Below are 20,494 nucleotides of genomic sequence, written 5' to 3' on the forward strand. Positions count from 1 at the left end.
ACAACAGAACCTATATTCTATCTTCGAAAATATTTTATAATTTGCCTCCTGTTCAGATGAGGCAAACAGGTTGCAATTCGTATTCTGGAAGTTATGCAAATAGCCTAAATAAAGCATTAGTAGAATAATAATAATAATAATAATAATAATAATAGTAATAATAATAATTCCCTTCGCCAAATAAAAACAAATAATGAGATGAAAGGAAGATCAGCGAGGTATAGCCGGTCGAATTAGCGCATGAGACAGGCCATTGGAGCTGGTGGCTGGCTGTTTAGACACCGCTTTATGGATGGTTTAATATCTGCCCGTAAAGAAGGCCGACTGACCGGCAGACTGACTGAGGCTGGGCCAGGGGGATCACCCCGCTGGGAACTCATCATACTTCTCCTAGCGCCGGATTAATCACACTGAAAAATAAACCCCTGACAGCCACGGATATAAGTATATCATTTATATAATGATAAGTATATCATTTATAATAAGCATATCATTTATCCCAACCAAGGTCACGAGTAGTCCCCGGATGGAGCTAAACGCCTATAAGAATGGCGTGAAAAGGCCCTTTAGAAAACGGATAGGTGGTAAGCTTCTCTCGACTGTGCTGTCTCAAACAAACAGCAATTAATACAGGCTATGCCATTCCCAAAAGTCTTATCGTTTACACTTGATTAATAATTCGATTTCTAAAAGCAGTAGCCTAACCAAAGAGAAATACATTTTCATGCGACAATATAAAGGAGATGAATGAAAAAATGAAAGCAGATTGAAATACAGAGGAAAATATTTTAATGAGGTTTTCCTTTGAATAATAAATAGCACTAACTCGCCAGTATAACACACTAGCGCGTTTAATTTACAATAAGATATAAATTAGTAAAAGTACTCTTGTTAACAAGATTCTGTAACTTTCAAATACGTTTCAAATAAAAACGGGAATAATGTATTTACAAAACAATGTTCAGTGTCCATTGCAATACAACTTGCATAAATTATAGGCAGCATTGTCCATCATTAAAAAAATAAATATCAAATGTATTGGATTCCTCAGGTTCCTCAGCCCCATCTCCAGACCTCATACATCCTTTACAAATAAGATACAGCAGGCCTTATATTATCTTCACATAAAGTATAGTATACCTAATATTATCTTCACATAAAGTATAGTATACCTAATATTGTCTTCACATAAAGTATAATATATCTAATATTATCTTCACATAAAGTATAATGTACCTAATATTATCTTCACATAATGTACCGTGGCAATGAAGCAGATGCATCCTGAGAAATAACGTCTTCCAAAATCATCACATAAAGCGGGACATTTACTGAGCCAGTCAACGCACATCTCATGAAAACGAAAGTGAAATGATAGAATAAGTCAGGGTTAATTCATCCCCCAACCCCGAATCAGGTTTAATTAATCCTTCGGGCCTGTCTCTGAGGAGAACAGCTGTAGTGCTGCAGGCCAGGCGTCTTGTCTGAGGAGCAAGATGCAGCTCTCCCCTTTAGAGAAAGGTTAGTTAGGTTAGTGTTAAGACCAGGGTGCAGGGTGATGGCTCGGGGCTTTAGTCAAAGCAATTGTGACACCTACCTATAGACCTGAATCAGAACCACAACATGACCTTTAGAACCTCACCTTTAGCCCACAGAGTTTGTCCTAAAGTCCTTCCCAGGTTGTATTAAGTAAGAGCTGGAGTTGCAGAGGTAAAGGTCTTAAATAACAAGAAAGTGGCCCACCAGTCACTGATACTATAATAAAAAATTGCACAACTGTTGTTAAAATAAAACATGATGGTATCTAATTATTGTGTAACCAATTATAAAACCCCATCATTTGTAGTCCATAATAACCAATCCAACTAAAGTGATATTTTTAAGTAATGCTGCGTTCCTACTGTGTGAGCAGGTCTCAAGACGTTCTGTTAATAGAACCTCTGTTTATGACAACAACATATCTCTGCTTATTGCCCTGAGAGACAGTCTGACACACAGGCCGACATTACAGCTACCGCCAACTCAGGCCTACACTAGCACTGATTACACGGAGGCCTTCATAAGCCTTCTGCTTAGGGACAACTAGGTATATGTTTCAAAACATCACATATTCAGTCAAAGGCCAATGAAGTGAATTCAAATGCATAAAATACAAGTCCTTCTTTTGAAACTATAATTGCATGTTACGTACCTTTCTTAGAGTATAAATGTGAGGGTCTGAACTGTTCAATGTGGTTAGCGTTCGTTTTAAGCAGAGAGTCAGTGGTGTGTTTATGCATGGTGCTGACCTCAGCAGCAGTCTGTGTGAGTCCGTCGTTAGCAGAGTTATATTGCAGAATCCCTTGACCCTGCAGCGGGCTGAAGTTGCCATAGTTTGTGTAATTACTGTAAAACGGAGACGTGTAGTAGATGGGTCGTCCTAGGATGGAAGAGGCGGAGTACACAGCGCCAGGGACGGCCGGGGAAGGGGTGGAGGAGGTGGAGGTTAGAAGACCGAGGGATGGACAAGTCTGCCCCGGGTGATGCTGCTGCTGCTTCGGGTCTGAAGTAGCGATCTCCGCTAACGACCACAGTTTGGGTTTGACGGCTTGATTGTGACGACCTGAGATTCGGCTGTCAAGACATGATTTGTTGTTGTTTTCCCGGTGGTGATTGTTTAAGACCGAGGCCTCAAGCCCTGTTAGTGGTGATGATGTCACAGGTTTAGGTGACAGGCTTCGGTGTCGTTCATCATTCTCCAGTTCGTGATCATCATAATCATCCTCACATTTGTCCTTAGTATCTGACCCAGACTCACAGACCTGGTCCCCGATTCGACAGCTCACCTTATCCCCATCAGACTCCGCTGAACAAGAATGGTCTGTAAGGGTATCAACCTGCAAACTGATACCTGAAAAAATAAATAAAAAGAGATTGAGACGAAGTAATTACCATATAATAACCATGGCATTCGACATTATTAGGATTACTATTATTATTGTTAATAATAATAATAATAGTAATCCTAATAATGTCGAATGCCATGGTTATTGTTAATAATAATAATAATAATTAGAACTCGTTCCGTATTATGCATTCCCACTGAAATGTGTCACCTAGTCTCTGTCATCATGTCGTTAATCATCTGTGGATAACTGTCAATAAAAAACAGCACCGCGCAGCTCGCGCTGTTAACTGGGTCATGGGTTGGGTCTCGTGGTTTACCTTCATCCTCCGCGGACGTCTCGCTGTTGTCAAGATTTTTCTCCAAGCGGTCATCATTCCTCTCTCCGTCTCCATCGTCCTCATCCTCACTCTTATTCCGGGGAGCCCACGTCATCTTGTTCTCTTTCTTCAACCTCCTCCTGGCGTTGGCGAACCAGGTGGACACCTGCGTCAGGGTCATCTTAGTAATGATGGCCAACATGATCTTCTCTCCCTTGGTGGGGTAGGGGTTCTTCCTGTGCTCCTGTAGCCAGGCCTTCAGCGTGGCGGTGGCGTCTCGGGTCGCGTTCTTGCGGTAGGCCGGGTCGTTGAGCTGGTAGGGGTATCCCGGGCTACCGTAGGGGTGGTAGCTCAGCGCCCCGGCCATGCCCTGCGCGTCGTAAGGAGAGCTCTGGAAAGGAAAAATGATTTTGAAAGTTTTTTGTTATAATTTACAATTTTGGTAATAAATATTGAAAACTTTAAAACATAACTAAACACAACAGGTTGTGTATTGTGGTTGTGTGTATAGAGAGTTACACTTAATGTGTAATGAGAGTTGGGTCTATATACTGCTTGTATTACACTGATCATTATCGGTTTGATTCATCGCATTGCATTATGCTAAATAAATGATAAATGATGCATCGTAATTGCACTAATTTCCAGTAATCACCGCCCAACTTCCTGCTTTTCTTTAGCTAGATTAGTTTTGTTGTCAGAGAGAGAGACGTGTTAGCATATCATTGCTTTACAGCATCACAAATCCAATTAACTACCCAGCGTATGTGCACCTTTTATAAACGCTTAGAGAACCATGTCATTAGCATTGTAATTCCTCTTTTCATGTTCAAATTTCGCTTATTTCATTTAATATACATTCCAAGAATTTAAATTGCATATATAGTTACTGACTGTGAAAATGGAGAACAAACTTCATATATTTTATTTCCCATTGGAAGGATTTGATATTAGACTACAGGCTAATTCCAATAAAGGCCATTGGCTTACATCATATCATTCTTTATGGGGGGCATTTTTTCCTAAATTAAGTCCACTCAATTAGCCATGCACTGTGTTAACGGGCCCACGAAAACACACATCATATTTGCAGTAAGAAGAAACACAATAACAAGCCTACAACTTTCACACACGATAGACAATATAATGTACCACTTGATGATTTATCGTTGTGATAAATGCAATGCTTTCTACGAACAATGTTCGAATACATAATGGTGTGCAGGATCTCATCCATTTTACCCTTGAACTGTACAACCCATTAGACCCGCTCTGAAACGGTAGCTCTCTGCACACTGCACGCAAATACTCTACTGTTGGCTACTAAATGACAAAATTAGAGCTAATTATTTTCGACCAGGCTGTCCCTGTATGCATACTGACACAAGTTGTCTAACGAATAAGTGGAAGTAGAGTATTTACCATGTAGGAAGGAAATCCCGTGGCAGGGTCTGTGGAGTATGGCATTGGGCTGGAGAAGCCGCTGGCTGAAGCCGTGAAGGCAGCAGCTGATCCGGGGTAAGGACTAAAGGCTGATCCACTGGACGACCTGGCCAGCTCGTCGCTCCTCGGGGCAGCCAGGGCTGAAGCCCCGTAAGCCGGGCAGGAGTAGAGAGCCAGGGAGCCCGGCGGCTGGTAGAGGTAACCCTGGGGGTAAGACATGCCTCACTGAGAGTCTGTTGCTGCTGATTCCAAAGAGGAAAGCACGGAAAATGGACTTCTGTAGAATAATGAGCTCACTAAACAGATCTTCAGACAATTCAAATAAAAATAATTAAAAAGCGACCCCCAAAAGATCAGTAAAGTGCCCTGCACATAGAGGCAGGCGACGTCTCGATCCCCTAGCGTCCGATGTTTTTAGTAGCCTCAACTCTGAAGTGAGGAGTTGGACGAAGGAGCCAGTGGAGTTCTGAGAACGGTGGAAAACACGAGCTGTCACTCAGCTGATCTGAATATTCCATCTCCGCCCTCTGAAATGGAGCCCTGGCTGGAACAACACGGAGAGGACAGTGGAGGGGGAAGACATTCACTGGCACAATGTTCTTTAGTCTGCTGCAGCTGCGCAAATTGTGGAAATTCACTTGTTTTAATGACAATAACGTTCCCATGCTCAAACATCCAGGCAGTATTTATTGCGCAAACTTCTTGTCAATTGAAATAAAAAAATATTCAGTGACTGAACATAATTTTTTATGACAGTAATATTTACTATTCTCCAGGTTTTTCTTCCTTGTCAACTTGCAGTTGATAATTGCGTCAAGTGGAGTATTAGAAAGATGGGGTTCAGCTATAGCACCGAGTGTGTGTCTGTGTGTCTGTGTGTGTGTGCTTGTCTCTGTGTGTGTGTGTGTTTGTGTGTGTGTGCAGTGTGCCGGTCGGCCTGAGGGAGGTGTAACCCACTCCTGCAGCTCGTCGGACACCACTCCGTATTGGGGTTGATCTCCAGGCTCTGCTCCCTCCTGGCTGGTCTCTCCTGGTCCTCAAGTCAACAACGAACTACACTATTATTTCACTGATTTCAAGTTTTATTGGAGACATCTGTTGGACGTGGATACATGTCGAGGCCATATGTAGATTAACAATTAACAATGACAGTTTCATGTTTAAAAAATGCTGAATGGTATTTGGAGGCTAAATAGTGGGCTCATCATCATCATCACCATCAATCATCATTTATTTTTCAAAACAGAATACCAGTTATGAGATGACTACAGTGATATGATTCACATAGCATATGGTCTTTTTTGGGTACAATATATTAAATTAAGCAATAATTTACCAACTGAAACTTTTCAATAATCGACAAAAATGTCAAAGCCTCTGTCCAGTCTTACATCTGTCCTGAAACTGAACATGTCTTTCAGAATTCTCCCTCCAGTCTTCAATCACAGTCCTACTGTACTTTTGACCACAATGTCAGTTCAACTGAGAACCATCTATTACATTGTTGTACAGTTAGCCAACACAGAGATATATACCACAATGTCAGTTCACCTGAGAGCCATCTATTACATTGTTGTACAGTTAGCCAACACAGAGATATATACCACAATGTCAGTTCAACTGAGAGCCATCTATTACATTGTTGTACAGTTAGCCAACACAGAGATATATACCACAATGTCAGTTGAAATGTGTTGTTTTCAGTCAAGTGTGCCGTGCCATACACCTAATTAAAATTCCTTTAATCTGAATTCATTATACACATCAATATATACATTATTCAGTGGCTTAAATTAACAGTATATTTAGTATTTACACCCAGCGTAATTTAAATACATAATTGTTATTATTGTTATTGTTATTATTATTATTAAAAGTAAGTATTATTGTTATTATGAAATGCTGATTATATATTATAAATGAATTGTAATAGTTACAATACTTATTAATGAATTAATCAAATAATTTTTATTATTATAATTATATGTGATACTATAACAACGTATACTTCTACATCAATAACTGCTAATTGGAGACATCTTCCACTTTGAAATGTACATCCCACTCTGTTATTATGTCATATAAAAAACAACCAATATTCTCCTTTTAACTGGTGATTACTCCAGTCAGATAACAGTGAAACAGTGTATTATACCAGAGGTCCGTGTGGTTACTTGAGGACACAGCTATAAGCCAGTACAGAGTGGACAGGACCCCTGGTGGGGCTGACGCGGCAGTAGGCAGTGGTGATGTAGGAGGACGGAGCTAACGGCAGGGGGCAGTATCTCATCTAGCCTGGAGAGATCACAACATACTCTCTCTCTCTCTCAACTGTACAGTACAGTCAGTCTCTAGGCAGGCCAGACCTCCGGTAAACCTGCTCTACTCTGTTCTGTTGTATACTATACCAGCAGGATATTCCTCTGTTCTGTTGTATAATATACCAGCAGTACAATCCTCTGTTGTGTTATGTTGTGGTACGTTGTGTTGTAATGTATTGTGATATGTTGTATTGTGGAATGTTGTGGTGTGTCATGTTGTGATGTGTTGTGGTATGTTGTTGTATGTTGTGTTGTGTTGTGTTGTGGTATGTTGTTGTCTGTTTTATTGTGGTATGCTGTGTTGTGGTATGTTGTGTTGTGGTATGTTGTGTTGTCTTGTAGTATGTTGTTGTCTATTTTATTGTGATATGTTGTGTTATGTTGTGGTATGTTGTTGTCTGTTTTATTGTGGTATGCTGTGTTGTGGCTGTTGTGTTGTGGTATGTTGTGTTGTGTTGTAGTATGTTGTTGTCTGTTTTATTGTGGTATGTTGTGTTGTGGCATGTTGTGTTGTGGTATGTTGTGTTGTGTTGTAGTATGTTGTTGTCTATTTTATTGTGGTATGTTGTGTTATGTTGTGGTATGTTGTTTTCTGTTTTATTGTGGTATGTTGTGGTATTTTGTGTTGTGTTGTATTGTGGTATATTGTGTTCTTTTTTGGTATGTTGTGTTGTGTTGCATTGTGTTGTTTTGTATTGTAGCATGTTGTGTTGTGGAATGTTGTTTTGTGGTATGTTGTGTTGTGGTATGTTGCTGTCTGTTTTATTGTGGTATGTTGTGTTGTGGAATGTTGTGTTGTATTGTGTATGTTGTTGTCTGTTTTATTGTGGTATTTTGTTGTCTGTTTTATTGTGGTATCTTGTGTTGTGTTGTGGTATGTTGTTATCTGTTTTGTTGTGGTATGTTGTGTTGTGGTATGTTATGTTGTATTGTGGTATTTTGTTGTCTGTTTTATTGTGGTATGTTGTGTTGTGGCATGTTGAGTTGTATTGTGGTATGTTGGTGTCTGTTTTATTGTGGTATGTTGTGTTGTGTTGTGGTATGTTGTTGTCTGTTTTATTGTGGTATGTTGTGTTGTGGCATGTTGTGTTGTGGTATGTTGTGTTGTGTTGTAGTATGTTGTTGTCTGTTTTATTGTGGTATGTTGTGTTGTGGCATGTTGTGTTGTGGTATGTTGTGTTGTGTTGTAGTATGTTGTTGTCTATTTTATTGTGGTATGTTGTGTTATGTTGTGGTATGTTGTTTTCTGTTTTATTGTGGTATGTTGTGGTATTTTGTGTTGTGTTGTATTGTGGTATATTGTGTTCTTTTTTGGTATGTTGTGTTGTGTTGCATTGTGTTGTTTTGTATTGTAGCATGTTGTGTTGTGGAATGTTGTTTTGTGGTATGTTGTGTTGTGGTATGTTGCTGTCTGTTTTATTGTGGTATGTTGTGTTGTGGAATGTTGTGTTGTATTGTGTATGTTGTTGTCTGTTTTATTGTGGTATTTTGTTGTCTGTTTTATTGTGGTATCTTGTGTTGTGTTGTGGTATGTTGTTATCTGTTTTGTTGTGGTATGTTGTGTTGTGGTATGTTATGATGTATTGTGGTATTTTGTTGTCTGTTTTATTGTGGTATGTTGTGTTGTGGCATGTTGAGTTGTATTGTGGTATGTTGGTGTCTGTTTTATTGTGGCATGTTGTGTTGTGTTGTGGTATGTTATGTTGTATTGTGGTATTTGTTGTCTGTTTTATTGTGGTATGTTGTTTTGTGGTATGTTGTTGTCTGTTTTATTGTGGTATGTTGTGTTGTGGTCTGTTGTGTTGTGTTGTGGTATGTTATGTTGTGGTATGTTGTGTTGTGGTATGTTGTGTTGTGTTGTGGTATGTTGTTGTCTGTTTTATTGTAGTATGTTGTGTTGTGGTATGTTGTGTTGTGGTATGTTGTGTTGTGCTATGTTGTGTTGTGTTGTGGTATGTTATGTTGTGGTATGTTGTGTTGTGGTACGTTGTTTTTTGTTGTGTTGTGGTATGCTGTATTGTGTTTTGGAATGTTGTGTTGTATTGTGTTTTGGAATGTTGTGTTGTGTTGTTTTGTGGTATGTTGTGTTGTGTTGTATTGTGGTATGTTGTGTTGTGTTGTGTTGTGGTATTGTGTTGTGGTATGTTGTGTTGTATTGTGATATGTTGTGTTGTGTTGTATTGTGGTATGTTGTGTTGTGTTGTGTTGTGTTGTGGTGTGTGGTATTGTGTTTTGGAATGTTGTGTTGTATTGTGTTTTGGAATGTTGTGTTGTGTTGTATTGTGGTATGTTGTGTTGTGTTGTAGTATATTGTGTTGTATAGTCTTGCGGTATGTTGTGTTGTATTGTGGTATGTTGTGTTGTGTTGTATTGTGGTGTGTTCTAACAACCTACTATAACTACTAAGGACATGGGGACCTCTGGTGGACAACCAGAGTCTTACATAACCAGAGACTTTCTGTCAGACTATTCGTCACAGACTGATGGGGCGATTTCAACAGATTGAGACGACAAAGACATACAAGCGTAAATATGTACTTTGCATTTCTAAATCCAAATTTGCGGTTGTTGGGGGGCTAAATATCCATATTTACGATGAGCGTATTAATCAACTGTATGTACGGTAGTTGAATTCCTTTGTCTCTCCTTCTCCCGCTCTTTCTTTCCCCACCCCTTTTCTTATGTAACCAGCCATCATATCAGGTTAGTCCACTAGGGACTTTTCATTGTGTACCAAGCGTCATATCAGGTTAGTCCACTAGGGACTTTTCATTGTGTACCAAGCGTCTCATAGAGACAATGCTCTTATTGACCTGGTTGCTGGAAACAACCGTCTTATGCTAGCTGCTAACCTATAATACCACTACGCTACACAAACTCCAAAGAAAATGCCATAACTGGCCATAACTGTAGCAACAGAGATATGACATGGCTATCCCATGTTAGCCATACTGATAATATGATACTATCAAGAGCAGTGTGCGGTTTCCTTTATCCTTCATCTTGTTCAATTGTTGCCATGCATCTGCAAATTAGATTGCTCAGATGTGCGATTGCCTTTTGAATTTTGTATAGCCATACTGATAATACCACAACATTGTGCTAGCAGTTAGCTGGTAACCCATGTACACTGATATTACCACAACATTATGCTAGCAGTTAGCAGGTAACCCATATACACTGATAATTCAACAACATTGTGCTAGCAGCTAGCTGGTAACTCATATACACTGATAATACAACAACATTGTGCTAGCAGCTAGATGGTAACTCATATGCACTGGTAATACAACAACATTGTGCTAGCAGCTAGATGGTAAACAATATACACTGATAATACAACAACATTGTGCTAGCAGCTAGATGGTAACTCATATACACTGATAATACAACAACATTGTGCTAGCAACTAGATGGTAACTCATATACACTGATAATAAAATAGCATTGTGCTAGCAGCTAGATGGTAACCCATATACACTGATAATACAACAACATTGTGCTAGCAGCTAGATGGTAAACAATATACACTGAAAATAAAATAACCTTGTGCTAGCAGTTAGCTGGTAACCCATATACACTGATAATAAAATAGCATTGTGCTAGCAGCTAGCTGGTAACCCATATAGAGGATGAATACAGAATGCTCCATTTCACAGTTTAGAGTCTTCAGGCCTCAGAATGACTTGCAGACATTCCATTTCTGTGTTAACTTGTAACTGTGTTATCCACAGCAATGCAGCTTCAGAGAGAATATCACAAAACAATTCTAATTTTATTGGAAAACAAAAACATGGTAAAAGCTTGACTTGTGAGTGCTGTTCATTATAATGTGATGTGTGTGTCTGGACGTGACCCTACTAAGAGTTTATGGGTATTCTTCTTCTCCGGATGTGGAGAAAATGTCTTTGGTGTTGTACAATGGGGCCTGGGGGGTGTAGAGGGGGAGGGGGTGGTGACAGACTGGTATGCTGGTCTCTTCCAAAGTCCTAATCAGCAGCCGTCCATGTGTTTGGCAAAACAGGGCTTTCAAATCATTCCCTCGCCCCAAGTTTAAAACCCAAAGCACCATCACTTTGTAAATGGGTACCTTACGGTGAGAAAAGCTGAGGTCTCCAATGTGAAGTGGAACATGGCACAGCCCTGCTCGGAATGCTTAGAACCTCTGGTTCCACTGCCAACCCTGCCACCAAGCATGCTCACAGTCAATTTGTTTAACATGTTACTAAAGATATGCATGTTTAGCAAACCATTTTATGGGAAGAGCAACAAACTGATGAGACGTGAAGTATTTTATATAACATAGAACAATATACTGATGTAATATTAAAACAGAACAATATACTGATGTAATATTCAGATTCTCAGAAGTCTATTCCTAGTTGATGAAACAATTATCCAAATTATGCTACATTGTGATCAGAGCTATTTTGTTTTAAATAATTACAACAATTGCTTTCCTGTAACAAAGGGGCTTAAGAATTTGTTTGAAAATAGTATAAAAATCTAAAACCATTCAGGACAAATACTATAAATGTTTTGTGCTCTGATTGGGTCGATCCTATGGGAACACAGTTGAGCTATGTCATGTTGAAGTAAGCCACAGCCCAATAATCTGGGGGTCAGCAATGCCAGCACAAAGAGAGGTATGTGAGGTAGAAAACCTCACAAATGACTGAAAATATGTGTAGCATTTTGTGCAGCATGGGTTTCAAACACACAGTCATCCAGACGGTTTGATTGGTCAACCAAATGAGTCACCTGAAATCAAAGGGAAATGAAAGGAGAAACAATTTGAAATGTCTTCCCCTTTCAGGTGTCTCTATAACCATGCTGAAGCAGATAGGGTTCCCTAGAAAGAGCCTGCTGACAGCTACTGTCACCGGGCTCTGTCGGCTTTGACCTGGCCCTGATAGGGTTACTGTCGGCTAATCCACACTGACCTTGGTGGGGCTGTCAATGAGGAAGCTATTGTACAGTTTGGACAACTGAACATTATGAGAATGCTGACATATGATGTCTGTATGGGTGTCACACCCACTGTGTTGTTGTGTTACGGGTAGTATGTCTGGGACTGTGTTGTTGTGTTATGGGTAGTATGTCTGGGACTGTGTTGTTGTGTTATGGGGTAGTATGTCTGGGACTGTGTTGTTGTGTTATGGGGTAGTATGTCTGGGATTGTGTTGTTGTGTTATGGGGTAGTATGTCTGGGACTGTGTTGTTGTGTTATGGGGTAGTATGTCTGGGTCTGTGTTGTTGTGTTATTGGTCATTATGTCTGGGACTGTGTTGTTGTGTTATGGGGTAGTATGTCTGGGACTGTGTTGTTGTGTTATGGGGTTGTATGTCTGGGACTGTGTTGTTGTGTTATGGGGCATTATGTCTGGGACTGTGTTGTTGTGTTATGGGGTTGTATGTCTGGGACTGTGTTGTTGTGTTATGGGGCATTATGTCTGGGACTGTGTTGTTGTGTTATGGGGTTGTATGTCTGGGATTGTGTTGTTGTGTTATGGGGTTGTATGTCTGGGACTGTGTTGTTGTGTTATGGGGCATTATGTCTGGGACTGTGTTGTTGTGTTATGGGGTTGTATGTCTGGAACTGTGTTGTTGTGTTATGGGATTGTAGTATGTCTGGGACTGTGTTGTTGTGTTATGGGGTAGTATGACTGCAAATAAACCAAATTTGAGCAAAAGAAAGGTGACTCATTCGCCATTTAAAGTGGCCACTGAGAAGCCTAGTTTGCATCTCAGGGTTCAAAAGTTCCGATGTTGTGTTGGAGGGCTTAAATGACATAAATTAAGCAGGGTTCCCCAACTCGTAGCCAGCGGGCCCGGGTGGATTTATTTGGCCCCCCCAAGTTTTTTGAGCATAAATTAATTTTTAAAAACATTTTGGGTGTTGAATTGTCATTGTTGGACATAAAAGACCATAAAAACACCTGGAATTCAGCTCCAATTGATTTTAATTGAGGAAATCTGTTCCCAAATCTTCCCACTTATAGTAGAGAGACACATACAAATGATATAATGAACAATAATTGGTTGGATTTATATAGCACTTCTCCACCAGCTGAGATACTCAAAGCGCCTTACATAGTAAGGGGAAACTCACCAGCACGGTGACCATTTTTGTGCCACAATTCTCATGTCACATCAGCTATCAGTTGGAGAGGTGAGGAGTGATACAGTTGAAGTCTGATGTTTACATACACCTTAGCCAAATACAATTAAAATCAGTTTTTCACAATTCCTGACATTTAATCCTAGTAAAAATTCCCTGTCTTAGGTCAGTTAGGATCACCACTTCATTTTAAGAATGTGAAATGTCAGAATAATAGTAGAGAGAATGATTTATTTCAGCTTTTATTTATTTCATCACATTCCCAGTGGGTCAGAAGTTTACATACACTCAATTAGTATTTGGTAGCATTGCCTTTAAATTGTTTAACTTGGGTCAAACGTTTCAGGTAGCCTTCCACAAGCTTCCCACAATAAGTTGGGTGAATTTTGTCCCATTCCTCCTGACAGAGCTGGTGTAACAGAGTCAGGTTTGTAGGCCTCCTTGCTCTCACATGCTTTTTCAGTTCTGCCCGCAGATTTTCTATAGGATTGAGGTCAGTGCTTTGTGATGGCCACTCAAATACCTTGACTTTGTTGTCCTTAAGCCATTTTTCCACAACTTTGGAAGTATGCTGATGGTCATTGTCCATTTGGAAGACCTATTTGCGACCAAGCTTTAACTCCTGACTGATGTCTTGAGATGTTGCTTCAAAATATCCACGTAATTTTCCTCCTCATGAAACCATCTATTTTGTGAAGTGCACCAGTCCCTCCTGCAGTAAAGCACCCCCACAACATGATGCTGCCACCCCCGTGCTTCACGGTTGGGATGATGTTCTTCAGCTTGCAAGCCTCCTCCTTTTTCCTCCAAACATAACGATGGTCATTATGGCCAAACAGTTCTATTTTTGTTTTATCAGACCAGAGGACATTTCTCCAAAAATTAAGATCTTTGTTCCCATGTGCAGTTGCAAACCGTAGTCTGGCTTTTTTATGGCGGTTTTGGAGCAGTGGCTTCTTTCTTGCTGAGCGGCCTTTCAGGTTATGTCGACATAGGACTAGTTTTACTGTGGATATAGATACTTTTGTACCTATTTCCTCCAGCATCTTCACAAGGTCCTTGTAAAATCAATCCTGTTTTGGTATTGATTTGCACTTTTCGCACCAGGGTACGTTCATCTCTAGGAGACAGAACACATCTCCTTCCTGAGAGGTATGACGGCTCCGTGGTCCCATGGTGTTCATACTTGCATACTATTGTTTGTATAGATGAACGTGGTACCTTCAGGCATTTGGAAATTGCTCCCAAGGATGAACCAGATTTGTGGAGGTCTCCAATTTATTTTCTGAGGTCTTTGCTGATTTCTTTTGATTTTCCCATGATGTCACTGAGTTTGAAGGTAGGCTTTGAAATATATCCACATGTATACCTCCAATTGACTCAAACAATGTCAATTAGCCTATCAGAAGCTTCTAAAGCCAAGACATACTTTTCTGGAATTTTCCAAGCTGTTTAAAGGCACAGTCAACGTGTTGTATGTAAACTTCTGACCCCAATGAAATTGTGATACAGTGAATTATAAGTGAAATATTCTGTCTGTAAACAATTGTTGGAAAAATTACTTGTGTCATGCACAAAGTAGATGTCCTAAACGACTTGCCAAAACTATAGTTTGTTAGCAAGAAATGTGTTGTGTGGATGAAAAACTAGTTTTAATGACTCCAACCTAAGTGTATGTAAACTTCCGACTTCAACTGTATATTGGGCAAAAAAACCTAGGATCATGTTCTCCACTCTATCGAAGCCTGAATCTAAGGGTGGTCCTGCCCTTCCCTGCCTTAAATTGTACTACTGGTTTGCCCAAATCCACAACATGCTAACATGGATCACAAACAGACAAGACACAACGTGGATTCAGATAGAGGCCCAATCCTGTGGTTCATTGTCCCTACGCTCAATTCTATTCATGAATAACTTTAGTGAAGTTTAGTAAAGTGGGCAACATAGCAAAAAGCTTTGAGATTTACAGCACCCTACTAGCATGTAGGACATACCCTGGTATTTCCACCCAGATATGCTCAAACTAGCCTTGCCAAAAGCCCTGAGTGATGCAACTAGCCTATAGTATGCAACCCAGACTTGCCAAAAGCCCTGAGTGATGCCAACTTTCAACTTTGGCATCCTCTAGGGATCCTGTTTCAGAACACAACTACACTGAAATCCTTTCTAGAGCTCTGCAGTGAATTCAACGTGCCAAGATATTTTCTCTTAAATATCTTCAAATTAGACATGTCATTTCCTCATTCAGAGTGTCTTCATAGAGCTGGTGAATGTCTTTCATTGGAACGGACAGAGTGTCTTCATATAGCTGGTGAGAGTCTTTCATTGGAACGGACAGAGTGTCTTCAAAGAGCTGGTGAGAGTCTTTCATTGGAACGGACAGAGTGTCTTCATAGAGCTGGTGAGTATCTTCCATTGAAACGGACAGTGTCTTCATAGAGCTGGTGAGAGTCTTTCATTGGAACGGACAGAGTGTCTTCATAGAGCTGGTGAGAGTCTTTCATTGGAACGGACAGAGTGTCTTCACTGTCCGTGAAGACACTCTGGTGAGTGTCTTCATTATTATTATTTTTTATTATAATTTATTTTATTATAATTATAATTTTTTACCCCCTTTTCTCCCCAATTTTGTGGTATCCAATTGTTAGTAATTACTATCTTGTCTCCAAAACACAACCCAACCAAGCCGCACTGCTTCTTAACACAGTGCGCATCCAACCCGGAAGCCAGCCGCACCAATGAGTCAGAGGAAACAGCGTGCACCTGGCGACCTTGCACTGCGCCCAGCCCGCCACAGGAGTCGCTGGTGCGCGATGAGACATGGATATCCCTACCGGCCAAACCCTCCCTAACCCGGACGACGCTAGACCAATTGTGCGTCGCCCCACGGACCTCCCGGTTGCAGCCGGCTGCGAGTCTCTGGTGGCACAGCTAGTGCTGGGATGCAGTGCCCTAGACCACTGCGCCACCCGGGAGGCCCGTGAGTGTCTTTCATTGGAACGGACAGAGTGTCTTCATAGAGCTGGTGAGTGTCTTTCATTGGAACGGACAGAGTGTCTTCATAGAGCTGGTGAGTGTCTTCCATTGGAACGGACAGAGTGTCTTCATAGAGCTGGTGAGTGTCTTTCATTGGAACAGAGAGAGTGTCTTCATAGAGCTGGTGAGTATGTTCCATTGGAACGGACAGAGTGTCTTCATAGAGCTGGTGAGAGTCTTTCATTGGAACAGACAGAGTGTCTTCATAGAGCTGGTGAGTGTCTTCCATTGGAACAGACAGAGTGTCTTCATAGAGCTGGTGAGTATCTTCCATTGGAACGGACAGAGTGTCTTCATAGAGCTGGTGAGTGTCTTCCATTGGAACAGACAGAGTGTCTTCATAGAGCTGGTGAGTATCTTCCATTGGAACGGACAGAGTGTCTTCATAGAGCTGGTGAGTGTCTTTCATTGGAACAGACAGAGTGTCTTCATAGAGCTGGTGAGTGTCTTCCATTGGAACAGACAGAGTGTCTTCATAGAGCTGGTGAGTGTCTTCCATTGGAACGGACGGTGTTTCATAGAGCTGGTGAGTGGAAGATGGTTATTGGTGAGAGGGAAAACCATGGATTTATATCCTGACAACTTGCTCTACTGAGCAATTGTGTCTAAAATGTGAGGGAATTCTCAGGGTTGGAAATGTAGAGCAAGACATCATCCGTTTAGAGCGGAATGTTGTGCTGAATGTTGCCTGCAGAAAAAATACTTGGATTTCTCCTTATCAACTCTGCCAAAGGCACCGCCCCCAGCAAGTAGAGCAGGGGGGACAGAGAGTATCCTCGTCAAGCACATCCCAAAGGGAATCTATCAGAATTCAGACCATTAGTAGTCACCATGGCATTTGGATGAAAATATAGGGACTTCATCCATTTAAAAAAGTTTGGACCCATATTAAACTTTTCTCCACTCCATCCTGTCGAACACCTTCTCAGCCTCCAGTGAAGCCAGCAGGACAGGGGTGTAGAACACCTTCTCAGCCTCCAGTGAAGCCAGCAGGACAGGGGTGTGGAACACCTTCTCAGCCTCCAGTGAAGCCAGCAGGACAGGGGTGTAGAACACCTTCTCAGCCTCCAGTGAAGCCAGCAGGACAGGGGTGTGGAACACCTTCTCAGCCTCCAGTGAAGCCAGCAGGACAGGGGCGTGGAACACCTTCTCAGCCTGCAGGGAAGCCAGCGGGACAGGGGCGTGGAACACCTTCTCAGCCTGCAGGGAAGCCAGCAGGACAGTGGCGTGGAACACCTTCTTAGCCTCCAGTGAAGCCAGCAGGACAGGGGTGTGGAACACCTTCTCAGCCTCCAGTGAAGCCAGCAGGACAGGGGTGTGGAATGCCTTCTCAGCCTCCAGTGAAGACAGCAGGACAGGGGTGTGGAACACCTTCTCAGCCTCCAGTGAAGACAGCAGGACAGGGGTGTGGAACACCTTCTTAGAATCCAGTGAAGACAGCAGGACAGGGGTGTGGAACACCTTCTCAGCCTCCAGTGAAGCCAGCAGGACAGGGGTGTGGAATTCCTTCTCAGCCTCTCAGCTAAAATGTTAGTAGATCTAATATAGACTATAGGACCTATCTCTCTCTCAGCTAAAATGTTACTAGGTCTAATATAGACTATAGGACCTATCTCTCTCTCAGCTAAAACGTTACTAGGTCTAATGTAGACTATAGGACCTATCTCTCTCTCAGCTAAAACATTAGTAGGTCTACAGTAGGTTAGACTATAGGACGTATCTCTCTCTCAGCTAAAACGTTAGTAGGTCTACAGTAGGTTAGACTATAGGACCTATCCCTCTCTCAGTTACAATGTTAGTACTTCTAGGTTACTCTATAATTGTCACGTCCTGACCTTAGTTCCTTTTTTATGTCTCTATTTTGGTTTGGTCAGGGTGTGAATTGGGGTGGGCATTCTATGTTTTGTTCTATGTTCTGTTTTTCTGTGTTTGGCCTGTTATGGTTCCCAATCAGAGGCAGCTGTCATTCATTGTCTCTGATTGAGAACCATACTTAGGTAGCCTGTTCCCACCTGGTGTTTGTGGGTAGTTGTTTCCTGTTTTGTGTTTTCACCTTTCAGGACTGTTTCGATTTTCATTTCTTTCATTCACTTTGTAATTAAGTATTTTCGTGTTCTGGTTTAGTAAATAATCATGGACACTTACCACGCTGCGTTTTGGTCCGATCTTGACTACTCTTCCTCAGACGAAGAGGAGAATCGTTACAGTAATAAACATTTTTTTGCTACAATGACATTTAGCAGGGCACATGGGTCATTGGATTTTTTAAAATTTGATTTTATTTCACCTTTATTTAACCAGGCAGGCTAGTTGAGAACAAGTTCTCATTTGCAACTGCGACCTGGCCAAGATAAAGCATAGCAATTCGACACATACAACAACACAGAGTTACACATGGAATAAACAAAACATACAGTCAATAATACAGTAGAACAAAAGAAAACAAAAAATCTATATACAGTGAGTTCAAATGAGGTAAGTGAAGGAAATAAATAGGCCATGGTGGCGAAGTAATTACAATATAGCAATTAAACACTGGAATGGTAGATCGGCAGAAGATGAATGTGCATGTAAAGATACCGGGGTGCAAAGGAGCAAAATAAATACATAAATACCAGTATGAGGATGAGGTAGGTAGATGGGCTGTTTACAGATGGGCTATGTACAGGTGCAGCGATCTGTAAGCTGCTCTGACAACTGGTGCTTAAAGCTAGTGAGGGAGACGTGAGTCTCCAGCTTCAGAGATTTTTGCATTTCGTTCCAGTCATTGGCAGCAGAGAACTGGAAGGAAAGGCAGCCAAAGGAAGTGTTGGCTTTGGGGATGACCAGTGAGATATACCTGCTGGAGCACGTTCTACGGGTGGGTGTTGTTATCGTGACCAGTGAGCTGAGAGAAGGAGGTGCTTTACCTAGCATAGACTTTTAGATGACCTGGAGCCAGTGGGTCTGGCGACGAATATGTAGCGAGGGCCAGCCAACGAGAGCGTACAGGTCGCAATGGTGGGTAGTGTATGATTTGATGACAAAATGGATGGCACTGTGAAAGACTGCATCTAGTTTGCTGAGTAGAGTATTGAAAGTGTTGGAATCATTGAGATATTAAATAAATATTAAATATTAAATAAATGATAGAGATGAAGCCTTGAATAGAAAGAATCTGTAGCAACCCAGAAGGCTTTGAAATGTGTTTGATGGAGGAGAGGAGAGCGATGTGTTGATATAGGGAAGACAGATGGACATCTGTGGATTAGGTGAAGGAGGGGTTGAGGTCAGGAGGTGAGGGGTGAGGTCATTTCCCCTTAAGGGAGTAATAAGGGTTAGTATCTGGTTACCTTCATTCTCTTGGGCATAAACTAAGGATGTAGAGAGGGAGTGTTTTAAGTAGGATGTATATAACTTGGATGTCTGAAATGTTTTGCTGTCTGAATACAGCTGTACAGAACCTTTGGGAATAATTAAACTTTGTGAAAGCTTCTCTAGTGTCCGTGGGTTATTTACTCTGACAAATTAGAACCTAACAGAAGCTCTTATGTAAATGACATCGCCGAAGTCGAGGATCGTAGGATAGTCAGTTTTACAAGGGTATGTTTGGCGCTGTGAGTCAAGGAGGCTTTTTGTGAAATAGGAAGCTGATTCTAGACTACCCAAGAATAGTAAAGCCCCCTTTCCTGGCTCAAATAGCCAACCAATCAGCCTGTTACCAGCCCTTTAATAAACTTATGCAAAAAAGCGGTCTTATACGGAAGGTCACGCTCATAGGGAAGGTTGTTCAACATGTATGGAACTTACATAAATTACTCAGGGCTGCAGGTAGCCTAGCAGTTAAGAGCACAGGGTCATACTGCTTCTCAATAACACTATCAACAAGGTAGCCTAGCAGTTAAGAGCACAGTGTCATACTGCCTTCTCAACAACACTATCAACAAGGTAGCCTAGCAGTTAAGAGCACAGGGTCATACTAACTTCTCAACAACACAATCAACAAGGTAGCCTAGCAGTTAGGACCACAGGGTCATACTGCCTTCTCAACAATACTATCAACAAGGTAGAGCACAGGGTCATACTGCTTCTCAACAACCCTATCAACAAGGTAGCCTAGCAGTTAAGAGGACAGGGTCATATTGCCTTCTCAACAACACTATCAACAAGGTAGCCTAGCAGTTAAGAGCACAGGGTCATACTGCCTTCTCAACAACACTATCAACAAGGTAGAACACAGGGTCATACTGCTTCTCAACAACACTATCAACAAGGTAGCATAGCAGTTAAGAGGACAGGGCCATATTGCCTTCTCAAAAACATTATCAACAAGGTAGCCTAGCAGTTAAGAGGACAGGGTCGTACTGCCTTCTCAACAACACTATCAACAA

General features: G+C 41.4%; 1 protein-coding gene across 1 annotated transcript; it reads right to left on the bottom strand.

Moving 5' to 3' along the window:
• Positions 1–1,261: 1,261 nt before the first annotated feature.
• On the bottom strand, positions 1,262–5,504 carry irx2a (iroquois homeobox 2a). The gene is made up of 3 exons (XM_036965290.1): positions 4,627–5,504; positions 3,205–3,595; positions 1,262–2,890 (listed from the first exon to the last, which is right to left on the bottom strand). Exons 1-3 carry the CDS (start codon positions 4,864–4,866, stop codon positions 2,184–2,186), a joined length of 1,338 nt encoding a protein of 445 aa, XP_036821185.1. The 5' UTR covers positions 4,867–5,504; the 3' UTR covers positions 1,262–2,183.
• Between the last annotated feature and the right edge of the window lie 14,990 nt (positions 5,505–20,494).

Source organism: Oncorhynchus mykiss, chromosome 3 (assembly GCF_013265735.2).
Source record: "Oncorhynchus mykiss isolate Arlee chromosome 3, USDA_OmykA_1.1, whole genome shotgun sequence".
Classification (NCBI taxonomy): domain Eukaryota; kingdom Metazoa; phylum Chordata; class Actinopteri; order Salmoniformes; family Salmonidae; genus Oncorhynchus; species Oncorhynchus mykiss.

Bases quoted from the DNA above. Each gene is read 5' to 3' on its own strand.
- irx2a (XM_036965290.1), bottom strand. From the start codon at position 4,866: ATGTCTTACCCCCAGGGTTACCTCTACCAGCCGCCGGGCTCCCTGGCT. The intron at 3,596-4,626 runs GTAAATACTCTA...TTTCCTTTCCAG, and splicing joins CGGGATTTCCTTCCTACATG to AGCTCTCCTTACGACGCGCA. The intron at 2,891-3,204 runs GTAAACCACGAG...TTATTTTTTCAG, and splicing joins GACGTCCGCGGAGGATGAAG to GTATCAGTTTGCAGGTTGAT.